Source organism: Malus sylvestris, chromosome 11, assembly GCF_916048215.2.
Source record: "Malus sylvestris chromosome 11, drMalSylv7.2, whole genome shotgun sequence".
Taxonomy (NCBI): domain Eukaryota; kingdom Viridiplantae; phylum Streptophyta; class Magnoliopsida; order Rosales; family Rosaceae; genus Malus; species Malus sylvestris.
Window position 1 is genome coordinate 27983211 of NC_062270.1, and position 22496 is coordinate 28005706.

General features: G+C 41.3%; 1 protein-coding gene and 1 long non-coding RNA gene across 2 annotated transcripts; one reads left to right on the plus strand and one right to left on the minus strand.

The window, feature by feature from the left end:
- Nucleotides 1-6117: 6117 nt before the first annotated feature.
- LOC126590348 (uncharacterized) lies at nucleotides 6118-9026 on the minus strand. Its single transcript, XM_050255826.1, has 5 exons — nucleotides 8779-9026; nucleotides 8562-8692; nucleotides 8419-8494; nucleotides 7994-8335; nucleotides 6118-6248 (listed from the first exon to the last, which is right to left on the minus strand). Exons 1-5 carry the CDS (start codon nucleotides 9023-9025, stop codon nucleotides 6118-6120), a joined length of 927 nt encoding a protein of 308 aa, XP_050111783.1. The 5' UTR covers nucleotide 9026.
- Nucleotides 9027-10588: 1562 nt separating this feature from the next.
- On the plus strand, nucleotides 10589-22270 carry LOC126588429 (uncharacterized). Its single transcript, XR_007611454.1, has 2 exons — nucleotides 10589-10707; nucleotides 22082-22270. It is a non-coding gene; the product is annotated as an uncharacterized LOC126588429 (long non-coding RNA).
- Nucleotides 22271-22496: the final 226 nt, after the last annotated feature.

The window sequence follows — 22496 nt, forward strand, 5'->3', positions numbered from 1 at the left end:
GTTTAGAAAGGTTTGTTTGCCCAAGTTCCTTTGCGAAGCATACGACCCAATGTAGAATGACTTCTCTGCTTCCTATGATGCAAATATAGCAAGGTTGATAAGGAGGTAGCGAAGACTATGGCAGCTGAAGCTTATTCCTCTGCCGAGGAGATTAAAAGGTTGGATTCTGAGCTCATTGCTTTGAAGGGGTCTAATATTTCTGCCCTCACTTCTCTGCAGCTTGAGACCGTTCGCTAAGATATTGTTATCTTGAAGACTAAGCTTGACGCGATCCAAGTTAAGTATGAAAGTGCAAAGAAGGAGATTGTATGTTACATACCTCATATTCAAGATTTTGAGTTTGCAGTTTTTGAGCTTCGCGCTGTTTATGCAAAGGATGAAGAGTTGATTTTTTCTTATAATCAAGTGATCCATTTCAAGAGAATTGTCGATAGGCTTGAAGCCCAAGTGTTAGAACTTCAAGGTGTACTGAAGATCAATGAAAGTCTGAAGAAGGAAGTGAATGAGTTACAGTGCGTTCGTGTTGGTTTGCTCGAGGAGGATGAACAGCTGAAGGGTGAGAATGATGGGCTTGAGGTTTCGAGACCTTCTCTATTTCTCTAGAAGACTTGCTTGTTTTTACTTTTGAGGCTTCCATTGGTGAAGTAGTTGGAGAAGTTGATGCCCAGGTTGGGGCAGACGGGGGTGAAGCGCTGTATGATGCCACTACTAAGAGCATCGCAGTTGCTAAAGGTGTGGCGACCGAATAGTGGTGGGATGTCCAAGCTGCTAAAGTATAGTCTTCTAGGTAGCCTTTAGGATTTTCTTTGTTTTTCCTTGTAGCTCTTGTTTTGCTTGAACTTCTTCGGCCTTTGCTAGTTGTTTATAAACATGCTTCATTTACTTTTCTTCATCTTCACTTCTTTTGTTCATGCCCTAACCTTTAGACTTTATAGACTAGTGGCAGGCGTGTTATTTTTCTATAAGCAGACAGTCTCGCGTAGCCTATGCAGTTGTAGGTGTTGATGTAGAACTTTGTAAAGTTGTTAGCCATATGGTTGGCAACCGGATGCCTTACTTACAGAAGTAGACAAGTCCGCGTAACCACTTTAGGGTTTAACCTTGGCTTTCTCCAATTCCGTAGGTTGCGTAGCAAGTATCACAACACTTTAGGACTTGGTGTAAGTTGTTCTGCACTTGGCAGAGGTGAAGCTTATCGACTACGTAGCATGTCGGCAGTGGATAAAGCTTCATATATGCATGCTAGCTTGTTTAACCTTTCTCAAGAATGTGCGGTTGTATAAGTCTAGTGTGGTTTTACTGCTCAAAGGGTAAGCCGTAGGCAGTCTTCTGGAAACCATAAGCTACTTTAATGCATTCGGTAGCAGCTTTAGGGTTCCAAGGCAGCCGTCTGTAGGGCGTACTGCTTAATGTGCTCCCTCCGTCTTTAGGGCCCGGCTCCCAGTGGATTAGGCCAAGAGACCCAAAATCCTTTAGTTAGCTAAACCTTGAAAAAGAACATTGTGGCTACTTCTAGGGATCCCAGCGCAAGCCATTGTGCATTTAGTTATACTAGGGCAACCATGCTTATACACGTCTAGATATTTGGAGTGTAGAATTTATCCTCTCGTCTTGGAGAGCTGACCCATGTGGGTGTCAGGGAATTGATTTACCTTCTCGCACTGGAGAACAATTAGTTTACCCTCTCGCACTGGAGAGCATGGTTGGTCCTTTGGAGGCGCAATGTTTGTGATGAGTCCCTAAGAAGGCCGCGATTTTTTTTTGAAGTGCATGAGTGATCAGTTGTTGTAAGTATGCATCTGAGCCAAGTTGTGATTACTTCTGAATTCCTCATTGAAAAATGAGTGAAATGAACGAGAATTTAGCTATAAGGTAGGAACTGCATAACAACTAGATAGTCCTCGGCTTGTGAGGTGGTGCCCATCGAGCTGCTTGAGTCTTCGGGCTTTGATGTAGCGGGAGGTCACACATGGTACTTCCTCAGATTGTAGGTGCTCATCTATTTTTCTATCTTTTTATCGTTTCATTGTGGTGAGTGTGTAATTACTCTTGCTGCCTACTTTGTTGATCTTGTATAGACCTTCCCAGATGGGATCCATCTTTTTGGAGCCTTCTCTGCGGGCAGTGATAAAGGCTTTTCTTAGGACTAAATCTTCGGGCTAAAGCTACAGGATCTTGGCACTATTGTTGTAGCTGGAAAAGAGCTAGGCTGCGATGCAGGTGATGGTTTGCTCGCGCTTCTCCTCTGCCAGATCTAAGCTTGTAGCCATCTCCTTACTGTTCTTCTCAATGCTTGGTAGTAGAGCGGTGATACTTGGCTTGATGACATTAGGATGAATGATTGCTTCTGAGCCAAATGTCAAAGAGAAATGAGTCTCACCGGTTGCTCATCTTTTGGTGGTGCGATATGCCCATAAACATTCAGGGAGTTCGTCTGGCCATTTTCCCTTCTTATTGGTGAGGGATTTCTTGAGGCAATCGAGGATCATCTTGTTGGATGCTTCGGCCCGCCTACTGCCTTGAGGATATCTTGGCATGGACATGTGCTACTTGATGCCATACTTTTGTAAGAACTTCGCCACATCTTGGCCCACGAATTGTGGGTCGTTGTTAGTGACGATGGACTGAGGGATGCCAAATCGGCAAATAATGTTCCTTCATATGAAGTGCTCAATGTCTGTCTAAGTCGTGGTCATCTTGGGCTCTGCTTATACCCATTTGGTGAAGTAATCAGTTACCACGATCATCATGCCTCTACCTCCAGTAGCAGGCGGCATAGGTTTTACCAAGTTGATTACTTACTACATGAATGGCTAAGGATTCGTCTACAGGTATAGCTCGCTGGCAGGTAGTGATGGTACATGCTTGTAGCGTTGGTAACGGTTGCACTTTTATACTAACTTCTTAGCATCTCGGTGCATGGTAGGCCAGTAGTAGCCTGCGTTAAAAGCCTTATGTGCTAAGGATCGACCTCCGGAGTGATTTCCACAAACGCCTTCTTGGATTGAGCTTAGAACCTTCAAGTCATAGGGAGGCGCTAGGCAGCGGAGATGTGGTCTGGTGTAAGATTTTCAGATGAGAATGTCATTCCACATGTAGTAGTGTGCTGCCTTGATTTGGAGCTTCCTAGACTTCAATCTTTTCGTAGGGAATATGCCATTGACCAGGTAGTCTACAATGGAATCTTGTCCGTTTGGAGTTGTACTAACCTGTGACACTTCGGTTGCTGGCTTCGCTTCTATGCTTAGCTCATCTAGATACTCCACCGGAATAGAGCGTTTGAGTAGTTAGTGGTCAAGGGTGGAACCTAGGCCGGCTAGTACGTCCACGTGAGCGTTGTCTGCATGTGGAACTTGAGTGATGGTGTAAGTTTGAAACGCCTCAAGCAGTCTGGCTAGTGATTAGCTGGGAATTATAATGAATTGTGAGCTTTTTCACCGCCAAGTTTTTTGCCATTCGGAGGCCTGCTAGTAGGGTCTCGTATTCTGCTTCGTTGTTGGATGCCTTGAAGCCTAGAGTGATCGCCTGCTCAGGCATCGAACCGTTTGGGTGACAAGGACTACTCCTGCTCTCGAATATTTGTAGTTAGGCGAGCGAAAGCGGATTGGGGGTTTGAAGAAAAACAAACACGAAGCTTCGTTCCTCAGCAAAGTGTTCACTTCTTTTTCGCCAGGTTTCATTCGATTTGTTGTGGATTGGATGATGGAAAAACCAGCAAGCCAATCTCCTTGATTCTCGCGCTGTGGACATGCAAATGCTAGAAGTCTCCATTGTGTGGAGCAGATGCGGCTAGGGTGTGCTCGACTACCTCCAGGGTATTGTTGGGCCTCTCTGTTGCGTCATTAATGCGTGGTAGGGAGCTATGAAGCTGGGGCCATGTTACACACAATAGGAGATGCTCAACTGCCGGTATTGGGCCACTCTAGAATTGAATTATGGAGTAAGGGTCGGCTGAGGCCGTATGACATGTAGCAGGAAGTGGTGCTCAACTGCCGGTACATATTGCTCCTATGTAGAATCTTTTAGGGTGACAATGACAAAACTTGCTTCCAAGTATGTCCTTCTAGTGTTCGTCTGCCCTTAGCATGTCTTTTAGGTCGAGTTGTTGCGTTTGCCAGAAAACTTTGCATCTGCCAGGGTCTACGCTTTTATCATCGTGTGTCTGGATTAGGCAGAATAGTACGCCATGAGAATGAGTGCATGCGTTTGAAGGTAAAACTTGAGCTTTCGGGTTGCAACAACTATCGCAAAAGTTAACTTTTGAATTTCTGATAGCATCGAGTAGAGCTTTTGAACTGTGGAACACAGGTAGTCGGGCCCCCAACTCTTATCGCATGATGGTAGAGCTTATTGCTGCTTTAGATACCATTAAACATGCAAATAAGTCATCCGCTGCTTCCGGTTTGGATAGTAGGGAGGTGATGTTGGGTACTTCTTCAAGTCATTGAATGTGCATTGGCGAGCCTCGTCCCAAAGTGCATGCTTCTCTGCCAGAGCGAAAGAGTTTGCTAGAGTTACATTTTCTTTCATGATCAATTTTCCGAATAACGGGTGGTCTACTGGAAGTCCTTTTTGGAAGGATGCTCTAGCTATTGAGTCGTTGTATCCGACTATCCTTGCCTTCTCTGCTTTGAAACTCTTCACATAGTAGTGAAACGAATCATTTGGGTTTTTCTTGATGTTAAACAAATGGTCGAACTTCTTTTTTATCAAGAGATAAGATGAATATTTTTTCGTGAAAACTAAAGAATGTTCATCGAAACTCCGGATGGATTGTGATGGCAGGGGTGTAGAACCAATCTTGAGCCTTGCCCTGTAGAGTGGTGGTGAATATCTTGCACATGAGATCGTCGTTGTTTTGATAGAGGATCATTACTCTTCGGTAGTGCTTTAAGTGTCTTTCCGGGTCTTCATCCCCTTTGAAAGATGTGAAATATTGCATGCTGAACGCGCGTGGAGGCTTTACCTGCTCGATCTCGTCTATGAAGGGTGACCTGTTTATGCTGGCCATGTTCATTTGTAGTGCCTTGTCGATGACTTTGTTACGTTGGAAATTGCGCAATCGCTTGGTTAAGAGTCTTTCTACTTCTTCATGAATTTACCTTTGTTGGGGTAGCAGAGCTCTTGGCTGCCCCCAGCCGTGACTTGCTGGTCTAAGTTGCTCTTCCATGTGTTTTGCTTGTCTATGCTGCAGATGCGGTGCGTGTGGTGTGTTCCTAGCAGGCGAGCGAGTTCTTAGCAAGCTGCTGGTTGAACTTGGGCTGGATTGAGCGATTACTTCTCTCCGTCCGTCGTGTTGCCTACTCCGATGTGAGGTGAAGGATGCTCCTTGCGAGCTTAGCCACAAATGAACATTTCACCTCAAAGGTTGCTCACGTTGACTATCAGAGTGTGACTCCATCAGTGAATGTATGATCGTCTGTGGGCCTTGTCAAGAGTGCACGCTCATCCGGGAGCTAAGACGGGAGTATATGCTATCTTGTGGGCCTAATCGGGAGTGTACACTGCCTGAACGCTCAGTTCGTGGCTGGTCGAGTGGTTGCTTGTCGGGACACTGCTGGAGAGATTCTTTGTCTGCCCTTGTCCTACTTCCGGCCACCTCGTCTGGGGCACGGTTCATCTCAATGTGCTGCAAGAGCTAGTTCACCAAGGTCGTCTACTGTGTGAGGGCACTCGTCAACTCTATGACTTGTCGAGACAAGTGTTATTCTCCATTTGGGTTGGAATAACTTGGAAGGAATGCGTCTCCTTGAGCAGTGGAAGTGTGGTAGACTATGGGAGCGAGATTTGAGTTGGGAAATGTTAAATCTGTAGAAAAAATATGGTGAAAATGCTCTTAGTATGATCGTCGGTTCGAAAATTTGGAGCCGGTACCGTTGAACTAATCTTGGATCGATTTGGGCTGCTTGGAAGGCCACGGAAGCAGACTCGGCCGTGGGAGCAGGTTGGGCCATGAGAGTGGGCTGCTCGGCGGGAGCAGGCTGGGCCACAGGAGTGGGTTGCTTGGTATGTGGCGCATATGGGTGCAAGGCTAGGGCTCGGCTTGGCAACGCGTTGGGCTTGAAGTGACATGGCTTGGGCCATGGCTTTGGTGCCATAGGCCTTGGATGGCACGGCTCAGGCGGTGGTGGTGACACCATAGACCTCGTCGCGGGTGGCCACTGCGATGGTTCCCGTGGTGGAAACTCGTGGTGGTGGTGCCGCTCCACTTATTGTCACATTTAGCCTGGATCGGCATGGTCTTATCTCTTGAATATTGGAATTTTCACTTGTTGAATTTTCTTGGATGCGAGAGTCTTCTACGAGTGTGGGACTCATCTCTCAATGAAAGCACCAATTTATGGATGCAAATTTCTTCCTCCTTGATCTTGGACAAAATTGCACGGTACAAAACAATTAACACCTTTGGTTAAGGCTGATAGGATCATATTTATGCGACTTAGTTAGCTTGTTTCTTGGCATTTATGTTGTTAGTTCGTAGTTATTTTAGTAGTTTAAGCTATTTTCGTGTGTTTGTAGGTCCAAAGGGTTAATGTGGCAAAGAAGTGCATTTTGGAGCATTTTTGGGCATGGAATGGATAGCATATGCTTGGAGCAAAAGGAATGGACGAAATTTGAAGTTTGTGAATCATCCTCTCCCTATAAATAACCATTTTAGCACACTCATTTCACCCAACACATTCAGCTACCACTACATCCACTCATTACAACCACCCAACACATTCACCTACCATTACATCCACTTATTTCACCCAACACATCCATTCACCTACCACTACATCCACTCGTTCCACCCAACACATTCACCTACCACCAAGGTATTAAATATCGGTAATATCGGAAATATCGGTAGTCCGAAAACACGGAAATATCGGGATAATATCGATATCGATAAAAATTACATGGAAACCACGAAAATTGTAAGAAAAACTTGGAAATTTTTATTGAAACTTTGCAGGATGTTTATTTAGTCAATTATCTATTAGTTTATCACAAAAAATTGGAAGGAAATGCATTGCATGATGGATTTAACATTATCAAGTTGATTATATAGCGAGCTGACAAACATTGTGAGTGTAGAAAATATGTAGTAATTAATGAAAGAAGTCTAAACACACCATAATCATTTATATATAATGAATTAGTACAATATTTTACACTTTATACATTGCATGGTAAGATACATGAGTGACTTAGTACCACATAGAGTTCCTATGAGGTTCAAATTTTTCACTATCTTCATCATCTCTATGTGTAGAATGAGTGTATTGTGAAGAGTAGTTATCAAATGATAAATCTCCAAAATAGTTTTGCATGTAATTGTTAACATGCCACCCATATGGATCCGAGATTGGTTGACGTTGTCCATAAGCAAAATCATTTGAAGATTGAGTCTCGAATTGTTTCCATGAGTCGCTCGATTCCATCCCTACATGAATGGGATATGAAAGGTAGGGAAATGGTTGGTTATGAGTATTACCATAGTTACTACTTCCCACTCCAACAGAATCCGAAGTTCTAGATAACGAGTCATTTTCTTGACTTGACAAAATCCCCTTGCCTCTTTCTCTACGAGTATAGTCCTTCCCTATGGCACCAATTCCTGGTTCTGCCCGCCTACTGCCATGGTCATCATCCTGTGTTGCATGCGTGAAGTTTGCCCCACTAGTGAAAGGGCTCATAAATCCGGGAGGTGGTCCAACATAGTTTCCATATCCAGCTCCACTACCTCCAGCTCCACTATATCCTTCATCATTCCCACCTCCGGTGGTAGGTGAGTCTCCTGATCTTGTACTAGAGCTATCATTAGTATCAGCACGATGTTGTGGTTGTGTAGGATTGGAAGAAGGTGGAATTCCAGTGTTTCTTGGTCTTGGGCGCAAAAGTTCTTCCAAAGAGTCAGCGCTGCTAGATCCTACCTCCTCCTCTAATACTTTTTCTACATTTATCCCTTCATTACGTGCTTCTTCAGCAACTCTGAGAGCTGGGTTGCCTTCATCATCATCTAAATGAAAAGGTCCAATCCATTGATAAAGTTGGTTACCCTTTGTATCATCATCTTCACCAACAATATCAAACACATCTAGTGGGTCACCACGGTCGACATGATCTATTTCTGCTTCCTTATCTCGAATTTGAAGTTTCATGTTGTAGTAGCAATAAACTAATTTTTCCAACCTACTATGAGCCAACCTATTTCTTTGCTTTGTGTGTATGAGTGCAAATGTGCTCCAATTTCTTTCACTAGCAGATGAGGAAGCTGTTTGTGATAATATTTTGATTGCTAACTTTCTCACAGTTAGTGCATCGGTCCCATACATGATCCACCATTCAGCTACAATGAAAAACAATGTTGATAAGCCTAATAACTCCAACAAATTCTATTATAAACTTATAGTGAAATATGTTTACACTCACTAGGAGACATTGTTGTTCGAGCAGCAATTGATGTTGGTTCTTCAAAAGTTCTTCTTGCATCTTTAAACCATGTTAACTGAATTCAATAAATCGTGTTAGTTTAATCCAACAAAGTAATTATTATAATTTAAGTAATTGTGTACCTCATTTCCAAATTGGCCAACTGCTGGTGATGCAGGGTCTAATTTAGAGTATACATTATGTACAGCACGTATAAGGGTACCATCATCTCCAACACCGGGTCTGTATTGGTATCGAGGATTCAAATAATATGCTGTTCAAAGAAACACATACTCTAATAAGAGAAATAATACTTATGCAACTAAAGAAATGAATTGCAAATTATGACATAATTTATACCTGTTGCATGCAAATCGTGGTATAATGTTTTATAACATCGGTCTTCAATTATCTTTATGACCCACCTTGCACCATGTTTTCTTTCCAATTCATCCTTCACTACACGCATCAACTCATATATTGCCCCCATAGTAGGATACACTTCTGTGTCAACGATCCGTAAAACTTTGTAAAAAGGTTCAAACACTTGGCACACATGTTCTGATTGAGTCCAAAAAGCATGATCAAGCACTGTACTTTCCACCATACGTCCTGCATTTGAGCGGCTCAAATTGTGGTTGGTCCAATTGTCACTAGTGAATAGTTACTTCAACCTTGCTTTCTTCTTAAGTAGGCTGTCTAATGCAATATAGTTGGTGGCGAATCGAGTGGTAGCTGGACGAATAATTTCTCCTTTGCAAAATTCACGCATCTTTGCCAACAACCAACTGTGATTGTAAATATAATTTGTGATCGTTCTATTTCTTTTTACCATAGTAGCAACATTCTCTCTCTTCCCCATTGCCTCAAACATGAGATCAATACAATGTGCTGCACATGATGTCCAAAACACATTATGATGCTTCATTAACTTTTTTCCAGCTTTGACAAATGCAGAACCGTTGTCGGTCACGACTTGGACAACATTATGCTCTCCCACCTCCATGATTACATCCCTCAATAATTTGTAAATATACTTGTAGTTCTTTATATGGTCTGAAGCATCAATAGACTTAAAAAAATTGTCTTTCCTTTGGAGTATACCATGAAGTTTATGATAGACAATCTGGTCGGGCCAGTCCATCTGTCACACATGATTGTGCAACCATTAGTTTCCCACTTTGATCTCAACTTGTTAACATACTCGCCAATGTCTTTATACTCCATATCCAAAAATTTGTTTCTTATCTCATAGGGAGTGGGAGGTTGTACTCCAACACCGGCCTGTTGACATCCCACTACCATATTTTTGAACTGATATGATGATGCTTTCTCAACAGGGACATTTTCATAGATAAAGAACTTGCTAATTAAACGCCCCATTCCCTCCTTCACATTACCTCCAGTGAAATAACTCCAAACACTCTTTTGACGTGCTTTGGATGACTTATATAAACTTGGGGCTATTGGTGGTGTTGGTTGTGATTCTCTAAGACTGCTCCCCGTCTCATTTGTGCACCACCACTTGTCCCGGAACCTTGTGCTCTATTAGGAATTTTATGAAGGTGTTCTCTTTCCCATGCTGACTGTTTGGAGGCACGTAATGGTTGTTTCAAATTGCATCGTTCTTCAGGTCCCATGTCATCATCACATTCGTCCTCATTGTCATCATCATCACTATCAACCGCTTGGCCAATGACTTCTCCTCGTAACTGATAGAAGCATATTTATGCGACTGAGTTAGCTTGTTCTCATGCATTTATGTTGTTATTTCTTAGTTAATTATGTATTTTAAGCTATTTTCGTGTGTTTGTAGGTCCAAAGGGTTAATGTGGCAAATAAGTGCATTTTGGAGCATTTTTGGGCATGGAATGGATAGCTTATGCTTAGAGAAAAAGGAATAGATGAAATTTGAAGTTTGTGCATCATCATCTCCCTATAAATAACCATTTTCGCACACTCATTTCACCCAACACATTCACCTACCACTACATCCACTCATTTCACCCAACACATCCACTCATTTCAACCACCCAACACATTCACCTACCACTACATCCACTCATTACCACCACCCACTACATCCTCTTCCTAGTCTATAAATACATTCATCCACCCTTCATTATAGGGAGACATATATAAATCCAAACACATCCATTCATCGTCACATCCATTCCTCCATACAAACAAACCTTCAAACACTTACCAACACCTTGTGCCGTAGCAAAGGAAGGGAAGGAAAGTGCTTGGACGTGCTTGTTGTCCAACTTTGATCGTTGGAGCGTTTAGGTGTTTTCTTTCTTTTGTTTCCAATGTTTAAATTCATTTTCTTTTGTTTTGTTGTGAATATGAGTGGCTAAACCCCTCTTGGCTATGGGTGATTTCAAAGCCATGATTATGTGTGTAATATGATTTGATAAATTCCAGTTATGAACTCTTGAATCGTAAATGCAATTGGCTTAACTATTTGATTGATAACTTATTTGTATTTGTTGATTAAGGATCGACACTTAATTGGCATGCATAAATCCATTGCTAGAATATAAGGAAGTTACAAACTTATATTCACATGTAGTGAAGGTTGCTTATAAACAATCGCGTTAAGTTCAATTCCTAGCATGAGTGACGTGATGTCATAGTTGCAAGTGCTTTGTCAATGCTTATGATTTTCATTAAATGTAATGATCTTTGATTGTATCTCTATTATGATGTCATGTAGGGAACTTTAGAAGAATGTTTTGGGTTGTCGAATGGTGTCATCCAATCCAATAAAACAAGGAAAATCTGAGAGTTAATTAGTGATGTCACGGTTAATTTGGAGCATTGTCATTCATAATTCAATAAAGTAGTAACTGGAAATCGAGTTATTTGCATACATATCATGTGTGGAGAAAAAGCCTCTAGCTATCCCATCCATCATCTTATTTCTCAAATTTGTTTTACAATCTGTCTAGTTTTTCATAATTGTTTGTTTGTTTCAACTTCATCCAAATCAAAACCCCCCTTTTAGTTTCTTGTTTCGAAGTGTTTCAAATCTGTTTTAGTTTGTGTTTTTAAGTGTTTTGATTCAAGTAAAAGTCAATTTTCGTCCAAAGTCATTCCTAGTGTCTAGTTTAAGTTTATTTGGTTGTTTTAAGCTGTTTTGAGTATTTTAAGTTTGCTTTAAGTCTTGAGAGTCTTGTTAAGTGTTTTTAAGTTTAGTTTTATGTTTTTGAGTCAGTTTAGAGGTTATTAGTAAGCCCTCCTAATCCCCGGTCCAGAACGATCCCTACTTATACTTGTACTACAATTGTCAAAAGAGGGTTAAATTTGTGTGCTTATATATTTCGCATCAAGTTTTTGGTGCCGTTGCCGGGGATTAGCAACTTTGCTAATCCCTTATTATTTCTTTTTATTTATTTTCATGTGTTTTTTTTCCTAGTTGCTGATTTTACTTGTTTTCTTGTTTTAGGTGGTTTATGACTCGAAGTTCTCAACCTGTTCATAAGCACATCTTTGACTTTGACGACGATTTTGAACGAACTTTGAGACGAGCAAGGAATCAACAAGAACCCCAATCATCTCAACCTGCACCAGATCTTGAAGAAGACAAAGTAGAAGAGCAGGAGGAGGCCACGGCAAGGACTTTTGAAGAAGTCCAAGATATGGCAGTAGACAATCGAACAATCAAGGAGCTTTCCGTTTCGGGATTGGACAATGCTCTGCCTTTATGCATTCAATATCCAAGGGTGGCCCAAAACAAGACCGACGAGTTCGAATTAAAGTCCAGTTTAATGCACCATATTCCTAAGTTCCATGGGTTGTCCATGGAAGATCCTAATAAACATTTGAAGGAGTTCGAGGTTGTTTGTTCGAGCATGACACCTATGAATGTTGATGGGAGCATTCTGAAAATGAAGGCTTTTCCTTTTTCTCTCTTGGAAAAGGCTAAAGATTGGTTGTATGAGCTAGCCCCCGGAACTGTCACATCATGGGAGAGTATGAAACGGGCATTTTTGGAGAAGTTTTTCCTAACTTCTCGAGTCATTCTACTACGCAAAAGGATTAGTGGCATTCAGTAAAACCAAGGTGAATCCTTTCCCACTTACCATGAGCGTTTTAAAACCCTTGTTGCTTCATGTCCACAGCACCAGATGAAGGAGGAGCTTCTTCTTCAATATTTCTACGAAGGGCTTCTACCAATTGAACGCCAAATGTTGGACGCCTCAGCGGGAGGAGCTTTGGTGGACAAAACACCCATGGCTGCCAAGACCTTAATTGCTAATCGAGCATTGAATGCTCAACAATATAAAGGCGTTGGTCAAAGAGACAACCCACGGCAGCAACAAGTTAATGAGGTAAGTGTTATTTCCGAACTTCAAAATCAAATGGCTAATCTTACTACTCTTCTTTCACAGGTGGTTGAAAAACCAAAAGAACAAAGTGTAACTGCTTGTGGCGTGTGCTCAATGAATGGACATCTCACGGATAAGTGCCCTCAATTGATCGAGAACGGAGGGTGGGAATCTGCCAACGCAGTGGGTTTTGGGAGTCAAAACCAACCAAGGAATGATCCGTTCTCGAATACATACAATCCAGGTTGGAGAAATCATCCAAATTTCAAATGGAGGGAGCCCTAACAAACCCAACAACAAAGTGCATTCATACAGCAACTTCCGGGATTCTATCAAATGCCGTATGCACCCACACAACCTGCCCAAAATAACTCAGGTTCGTCTTTTGATAATGCTCAAGTTATTCAGTTACTAACTACGTTGGCAAAGGGTCAGGAAAATCAAGCCAAAGATATGCACAATTACGCTAAGGAAGTGAAAAATTAAGCTCGAGAGGTGACTGAATTGAAGAGACAGATGGGACAAATGGCTGAGTTCATGGGCCAATTTAGTAAAGAGCCAGGTAAGTTACCTAGTTCGACGGATGTGAATCCAAAGGGAGGCTTCAAATCTGCCAAAGCCATCACCTTGCGAAGTGGACAAGAAGTTGGATCTGATCTCAGCCCATTTAAATCCAATCAAATGGAGGATAAAAAGATGCAATCTGAGGAGAAAGAGTAAGGCCTGCCTTCGGCAAGGATTGAGCAATCTTTGCCGCAACCACCTACACACCCTAATTCGACCACCAAAGGTAAGTTGGGTTCAAATTCCATGACTTCTAATTCCATTCCAACCAATGCACCCTTTCCTCGCAGGTTTATGAAATCAAAGAAGGATGAGAGTGACAAAGACATCCTTGACACATTCAGAAAGGTGCAAGTCAACATTCCACTTCTAGATGCAATTAAACAAGTCCCCAAGTATGCTAAGTTCCTGAAGGAGCTGTGCACTACAAGGAAGAGGGCTTCGAACAAAGAGGTGGTAAAGGTAAGTGAGAATGTCTCAGCTGTGTTGCAACAAAAATTACCTTCTAAGTGCGAAGATCCAGGCAGTTTTACAATTCCTTGTGTTATAGGAAATACTCGCTTTGAATCTGCCATGTTAGATCTAGGTGCATCAATAAATGTCATGCCTTATTCAATATATGCATCTATGAACTTGGGAGAATTAAAAAATGATGGAGTGATCATTCAACTGGCCGATAGATCTAATGCGTATCCAAAAGGTGTTTTGGAGGATGTTTTAGTGCAGGTGAATCACCTAGTCTTTCCGGCGGACTTCTACGTGCTTGAAATGGAAGACTCGAACCATTCCTCTCAATTACCAATATTACTTGGCCGACCATTCATGAAGATTGCCCGTACAAAGATAGATGTATTCAAGGGAACATTGACCATGGAATTTGATGGGGAAGTTATTGATTTCAATATTTCTGATGCTATGAGATATCCTCATGATGGTCACTCTTGTTTCTCTATTGATGTGATTGACTCTTGGGCGCAGGAATTCCTTGATGATTTGAGTGAGGATGCACTTGAAAAGACTCTCACACAAAGCATTTGACTAAAAAACGAAGGGTTAGCACTTAGGCATGCACACGGCAACAACAAGGAACATCTTGTCGTGCCTATTCAAGAAGAATTGGTGGAGATGGTTGCTGCCCTAGAGTCAAATCCAAGGCATATTGGTAAGTCTCTTAACCTAATTTCAATTCCCAATTCGACTAACAAGTTGCTTCCTTCTGTAATCCAGCCCCATTCCTTAGAGCTTAAACCATTGCCGAGCCATTTGAAATATGTGTTTTTGGGGGAACAAGAGACTTTGCCCGTCATCATCTCTTTTTCACCCACTGCACAAGAGGAGGACAAGTTGGTGAGGGTGTTTCGGGAATACAGAACTGCCATTGGGTGGACATTGGGCGATATCAAGGGAATTAGCCCTACCACTTGTATGCATTGAATACTCTTGGAAGAAGGAGCCAAACCATCTAGAGAAGCACAACGCTGGCTTAATCCACCCATGATGGACATTGTGAAGAAGGAAATCATCAAGCTACTAGATTGTGGAGTGATTTACCCAATTTCTGATAGCCATTGGGTCTCGCCGGTCCAAGTTGTTCCTAAGAAGTCCGGAGTCACTGTGGTAAAAAATGAAGATAATGAGCTTGTTCCCACCCGAATCCAAACCGGATGGAGAGTTTGTATTGACTATCGGAAGCTCAACGCTACAACAAGAAAAGATCACTTCCCGCTGCCTTTTATTGATCAAATGCTGGAAAGGTTAGCCGGTCATTCATTTTATTGTTTTCTTGATGGCTATTCGGGTTATAATCAGATTGTGATAATGACCAAGAAAAGACTACCTTCACATGTCCCTTTGGTACCTTTGCTTATTGACGCATGCCATTTGGGCTATGCAACGCACCAGCCACATTCCAAAGGTGTATGGTAAGTATTTTCTCAGATTTTGTGGAAAAGATCATTGAAGTGTTTATGGATGACTTTAGTGTCTTTGGTGACTTATTTGATGCATGCTTGAATAATCTTACTCTGATCTTACAACGATGCATCGAAACTAATCTTGTCTGGAATTGAGAAAAGTGCCATTTTATGGTAAAACAAGGTATAGTTTTGGGGCATATCATATCAGAAAAAGGGATTGAGGTTGATAAATCTAAAATAGATCTTGTACGTCACTTACCCTCTCCTACTTCGGTAAGGGAGGTTTGTTCTTTTCTTGGCCATGCAGGATTTTATAGGAGATTCATAAAGGATTTCTCAAAAATTGCCCAACCCCTTTGCCTTTTACTCCGAAAGGAAGTAGCCTTCGAGTTCAACAAGGAGTGTGAGACCGCTTTCAAAACCCTCAAGGACATGTTGACTTCGGCCCCCATCATCATGCCACCAGATTGGAGCCTTCCATTTGAGCTAATGTGTGATGCATCCGATTATGCCATTGGTGCTGTTTTAGGCTAAAGAAGGAACAAACAGCCCCACGTCATCCACTACGCTTCCTGGACCCTAAACGATGCTCAATTGAATTATTCTACCACTGAGAAAGAACTTCTTGCAGTTGTATTTGCTTTAGATAAATTTCGTTCATACTTACTTGGCACTAAAGTGATTGTATATTCTGACCATGCAGCGTTCAAGTATCTTCTCACCAAGAAGGAGGCCAAACTAAGGCTGATTCGTTGGATGCTCCTACTTCAAGAGTTCAACATTGAAATAAGAGATAAAAAAAGGCAGTGAAAATGTGGTGGCTGACCACCTCAGCCGTTTGGTGTACGAGCGTGATAAACTTAGAAATGATGCACGATTTTATATGTGGGATTATCCATATTTATGGAAGTATTGTCCTGGCCAGATTATTCGTAGATGTATGCACAATTCCGAGTTTAATTCAATTCTTGCATTTTGCCATAGTTATGCATGTGGGGGTCATTTTGGCACCCAAAGGATAGCCCTTAAGGTTTTAGAGAGTGGTTTCTATTAGCCTACATTGTTTAAGGATGCTAGAACTTTTTGTATAACTTGTGATAGATACCAAAGAACAGGTACAATAGGTGCCAAGGACCAAATGTCGCAAACACCCATCTTTAATGTGGAGATCTTTGAGGTATGGGGTATGGATTTCATGGGACCCTTTGCGCCCTCATATGGTTTTACTTATGTTCTGCTAGCCGTTGATTATGTGTCAAAATGGGTGGAAGCCAAAGCCACCCGTACTAACGATTCTAAAGTGGTGGCATATTTTATCAAGGCTAACATCTTTTCCAGATTTGGCATGCCAAGGGTGTTCATAAGCGATGAAGGTTCCCACTTTTGCAATCGCACCATTGAGGCGCTGTTTAAAAAGTACAATGTGAAGCATCGGGTTTCCACGCCATACCACCCTCAAACAAGTGGCCAAGCCGAAGTCTCAAATAGAGAAATAAAACAAATCTTGGAGAAGACCGTTGGGCTAAACCGGAAGGATTGGAGCTTGTGTTTAGAAGATGCACTGTGGGCATATCGCACTGCCTACAAAACACCTCTAGGGATGTCTCCATTTCGACTAATCTACGTCAAGCCGTGTCACCTACCTGTGGAACTGGAGCACAAAGCGCACTGGGCTGTGAAAACATTCAATTTGGACTTAAATGCTGCTGGAATGAATAGGAAGCTCCAACTGAATGAACTTGAGGAGATATGGAACGAAGCCTATGAGAATGCACGAATTTACAAGGAGAAAACAAAGGCGTTTCATGACAAAATGATTCGAGGAAAAACATTCTCAATTGGACAGAAAGTGCTACTATTCAATTCTCGTCTATGATTGTTCCCTGGTAAGTTACGGTCTAAGTGGATTGGGCCATTTGTTGTCACTAATGTTTTTCCCCATGGTGCAGTCCAAGTTAAAAGCTTAAGGAACGGCGATGAATTCAAAGTGAACGGGCATCGTCTGAAGCTATACTATGAGAGTGATTTGGGGCAGATTGTGGAAGAAATCTCACTTAGTGCCGTGGGCCCTATCCAAGCTTAGAAGGAAGTTTCGTCCGGCTGCAAGACGTTAAAGCAAGCGCTTCTTGGGAGGCAACCTATGTTTTGCATTCCTAAAAACCTTCCCTTTTCTGCAATTTTATTTTGCCATAATTGTCATTTTTATTTGTTGCTTGTTTGATTGTTTTTTGTGTGAGTTTATTTTTGAAACATTGATAGATATGCAAGGTATTTTACATTAAAATTCGTTGAAAATGAACAGGAGGTAGAAAAATACAAGAGGGAGCCTTCACAAAGGCTGCTTAGGAGAAGTCTCAGCAGTCGGCGGAACATCAGTAGTCGGCGGAGCCACAGAAGGAGGAGGTATCAGAGGTTGATCATTTGGAGCTTCACTACGTGGTACAACCCCAGAAGACGAAGGCAAATGCTGTTGGAACAAACCCACAAACCTCTGATGATCAAGTAAAATCTGATAATCAGATTCCTGCATCTGGTCAATCTTCCTCTTCATGTTTGTAGCATAGTTATGTGCACGCTTGTGCAACTGTTTATTCTCATGCTTGAGCCCTCTAATCTCCTGTTTGAGACTCATCGCTTCAGCCGCCAATGATTCAACTTGACGGGTTCGAGCAAATAGACGTTGGGCCATATTGGACACAGAACCTACACACTGCACACTAAGAGCCAGAGAATCCTTAACAGCCAACTCATCAGATCGTTTGGAAAGAAGTCTGTTATCTTTAGGAGTGACAAGGTTCCAGGCGACCATCGCGGCGGTCATATCATTTTTCATCATCGAATCCCCAACGGTAAGAGGACCAGTAGGGGATATGAAGGATGGGCGCCATATGTTGTCTGGAGAAGGCGGGACTGCCTCTTCACCAAGGTTCAAGTCAAAACGACGGTCGGAGGGGCCAGACATTTTTAGAGGTGTTAAAGAAAGAAGAGGTCGGACAAGTTAAAATCGTAGAAGTGCAAGAAGGGAGTTTCTACAGGCAGAAATTCAAGTGTGCTTTGAACGTCATGCGTACCTCTATAAAAATCAGCACTCGATGGGATTTCAGAGATCGAAGAGGCGATCTCAGAGATCGAAGAGGCGATCTCAGAGATCGAAGAGGCGATCTCAGAAATCGAAGAGGCCAACTTAAAAATCAAAGAGACGCTAGCTTCCTCAAAAGCTGGGCTTGCTCAGAAACCACGGCCAATCTTCTTTTCCAGATTTGTCCGCACTTGTTACATGCACCCTCTGCACTCGACGGGATTTCAGAGATCGAAGAGGCAAGCTCAAATATCGGAGAGACATCTGTTTTTCCAGACGTGTCAGCATCTGTCACATGCAGAGTCAGCTTTGCGGAAATCACGGGCAGTTTGTCGAAGCACCGATTCCAGATATCAAAGAGGCACTTGCTTTTCCAGATATGTCAGCGTCTGTCACATGCACACTCAGCCTTGCGAAAATTACGGGCAATCTGTTGAAGATTTCTGGTGACGTAGAAAGCACGTGAAGAATTACTATTCAATCATCCAACGGTTGTCGACAAGAGTGAAAGAATAGTACCGGTTATTAATTCATATAAATGTTGACCTTCACCCTCCCTTGCAATGAAGACATACATAACCCTTCTTCTCCGAGAATGCCTTCCCAACAAAGCCTGTCGAGTCACTCAGTGTTCCTTATTCCCTGGGATACCTCTGCAAACAACTTATCCAAAGCAAAAGTATTTCATATCATGAAGGTTGAAAGCAAGAGTATCTCATATCATGCTTTTTCTCTGTCCTTCTCCTTGTCGTTGTTTTGGGACAAGGAGAAAGAGAGCAATCAGCCAGCACTTGGTATCAATCTTCCGATTTGGAACCAACTGCCTGGAACCCCTTCCTGATTGCTTACCTAGCCTTGCTCTCGAGTACTCATCTTCATCATTTTATGATTCCTCTTCGTTTACCACATCTGCCTGGGGAACGGATAAGGGAAGTGAAAATGATACCTTGAAGCATGTGGAGACAATTTGCCAATTCATCCTCAGCTAGGGACAAGGAGAAAGAAAGCAAGAGGTGGGCACTTGGAAAGATTGAAGAAAGAAACAGACCATCACCTCTACCTCGTAACTACCTGCCGTGCAGAAGAAACAGCAGAGAAGAATGCATTCTGCATAACCAAGGAACTCTAATATTCCTCGCTCAGAATTCCAAACCAGTTCAAGATCAACGTTATGGAAAGGCAACAAGATAATCTATCTCCAAAACCAGATTTGCATTCTTAAACTCTACTCTGTCTGGTTTTTACTTTGCTATACTTGTCATGTTTGTTTGTTTGTTGCTTGATTTTGTGTGAGTTTATGCTTAAAACATTGAGGACAATGTTTGATTTAAGTGTGGGGGGGGGTAACTATTGTTTTGCATGAAATTCGTAGGAGTTTATTACCCATTACTTCTAGTGTTGTTCCTTGCTATTTTTAAGTGTTTTTAAGCTGTTTTGGAGTGTTTTAGTGTGTTTTGACATAAAAATCTGAAAATCTCATAAAAATTTGAAAATTTGTTTTGAAAAACCCAAAAAGAGTTGTTTTTGTGTGTCTATTTGTGTCTTAGGGTACCTTCCAACACAATGATGAGGATTTGGTTTTTAATTACATGATTGTTAAAGAGAATTATAAACATGGATAAAAATTTGATTTACTCTTTGGTGTATGCTTGGTTGTGGTTATAATTTATGAATTCACATGCAATCATAAAGGAAAAATCAGTTTTTGTAACATGCTTGAAGGAAGGAACTCAAATGAACGTTACAACCTTGTGAGACTTGAGCCTAAATGTTTATTTGGAGAGTTAATAATCTGTGCATCATTATTTTCTAAAGTCGTTGCATGATCTCATTATTCTTTGCTTAGTTGCTACTTAGAAGGCGATTCATCATTTAGCTCCAAATGCTAGAACTCATGCCTATTTCATTCAAAGCATGCTATTGATTTGCATAACACATATTCAAGATGAAGTTGTATAGTGACCACCAAAGCCAAATTGCCGTGCCCTTATTTCTTTATGTGTTTAAGTTTAACCCCGTTGAGCCTTGTTAAGCCTATGTTCTTTGTTAATCCACACTATCCTTACCTAGCCTAGTTTTAGGACCATCCATACCCTTGTTCTTGAAGCATAGTAAAGCATGACTTAAAATGAACTTTTTTTTTTTATCAATGTATTGCAGAAAGCAAGTGTGGGGGAAGTGATTCTTGTGTGTGTGTGTGTGCCAAAGTCCTTAATAAGGCACGGGTAGGAAAAAAAAAAAAAGAGTGAAAAGAGAAAAAAAAAAAAGTTTGTTAAAAAAAAAAAGGGGTCCAAAACATTGAATTCGGCCCTAAGTGTTGCATGAATCTTCCCTTTGTATTTAAAAGTTGGTTTCTGCATTCTAAAGTGAATTCTAAGTTTCAATTTCATTACTTTGCTTGCTATTGCTTTAAGAACGTTTGTTATCCCTATCCTTTCTTTGTTAGCCATTACCTTTAGCCCCGTTACAACCTTTGACTTCTATCTTGAGTGTTATGTGTTTCAATTTATGGAGTTTGAAGTTGGTATGAGCATATGGTGTCACTGGTTTTCGCATCTAAGTAGTAGCATTCCATTCATGAGATCGTTACTAAACATGCTTAATAACTCCAGAAAATTGCTTTCTTTGTTATAACATATGTGAGTCCTAGTCTTTCATGTTTACATTAATCTTCTCACATATACTAGTGTAGGGTGTGTAGTCAGAAAATGTGTGTGAAAATAGAGAGTATCTTGTAAGAAATTGAGCAAATTCTCTAAGGCATGTTACTACATTCAAAACATCGTTTTGATTGGTTAATTGTGAACTAGTAAGTGGTGACTGTGATTAAGTATGTGCTCAAGTGTAAAGATGACCAAAATTTGTGGGACTGATGATTTTTAACATGTCATGTTTCATTAAAAATCCCTGAGGCAAATGTTGGAAGGTCTAGGTTGTGTTTTGTTTGTTTCGATTGTTTTGTTTTGCTCGAGGACTAGCAAAAGCTAAGTGTGGGGGAATTTGATAGAAGCATATTTATGCGACTGAGTTAGCTTGTTCTTATGCATTTATGTTGTTATTTCTTAGTTAATTATGTATTTTAAGCTATTTTCGTGTGTTTGTAGGTCCAAAGGGTTAATGTGGCAAAGAAGTGCATTTTGGAGCATTTTTGAGCATGGAATGGATAGCTTATGCTTGGAGCAAAAGGAATGGATGGAATTTGAAGTTTGTGCATCATCATCTCCCTATAAATAACCATTTTAGCACACTCATTTCACCCAACACATTCACCTACCACCCAACACATTCACCTACCACTACATCCACTCATTTCACACAACACATTCACCTACCACTACATCCACTCATTTCACCCAACACATTCACCTACCACTACATCCACTCATTTCACCCAACACATCCACTCCTTTCAACCACCCAACACATTCACCTACCACTACATCCACTCATTTCTTACATCCACTCATTTCTACCACCCAACACATTCACCTACCACTACATCCACTCATTTCAACCAACACATCCACTCCTTTCAACCACCTAACACATTCACCTACCACTACATCCTCTTCCTAGTCTATAAATACATTCATCCACCCTTCATCAAAGGGAGACATATATCAATCCAAACACATCCATTCATCGTCACATCCATTCCTCCATACAAACAAACCTTCAAACACTTACCAACACCTTGTGCCGTAGCAAAAGAAGGGAAGGAAAGTGCTTGGACGTGCTTGCTGTCCAACTTGGATTGTTGGAGTGTTTAGGTGTTTTCTTTCTTTTGTTTCCAATGTTTAAATTCATTTTCTTTTGTTTTGTTGTGAATATGAGTGGCTAAACCCCTCTTGGCTAGGGGTGATTTCAAAGCCATGATTATGTGTGTAATATGATTTGATAAATTCCAGTTATAAACTCTTGAATCATAAATGCAATTGGCTTAACTATTTGATTGATAACTTATTTGTATTTGTTGATTAAGGGTCGACACTTAATTGGCATGCATAAATCCGTTGCTAGAATATAAGGAAGTTACAAACTTATATTCACATGTAGTGAAGGTTGCTTATAAACGATCGCGTTAAGTTCAATTCCTAGCATGAGTGACATAATGTCATAGTTGCAAGTGCTTTGTCAATGCTTATGATTTTCATTAAACGTAATGATCTTTGATTGTATCTCTAT

Bases quoted from the DNA above. Each gene is read 5' to 3' on its own strand.
- LOC126590348 (XM_050255826.1), bottom strand. From the start codon at position 9,025: ATGGTGGAAAGTACAGTGCTTGATCATGCTTTTTGGACTCAATCAGAA. The intron at 8,693-8,778 runs GTATAAATTATG...TTCTTTGAACAG, and splicing joins CCACGATTTGCATGCAACAG to CATATTATTTGAATCCTCGA. The intron at 8,336-8,418 runs GTGAGTGTAAAC...TTTTCATTGTAG, and splicing joins TCGAACAACAATGTCTCCTA to CTGAATGGTGGATCATGTAT.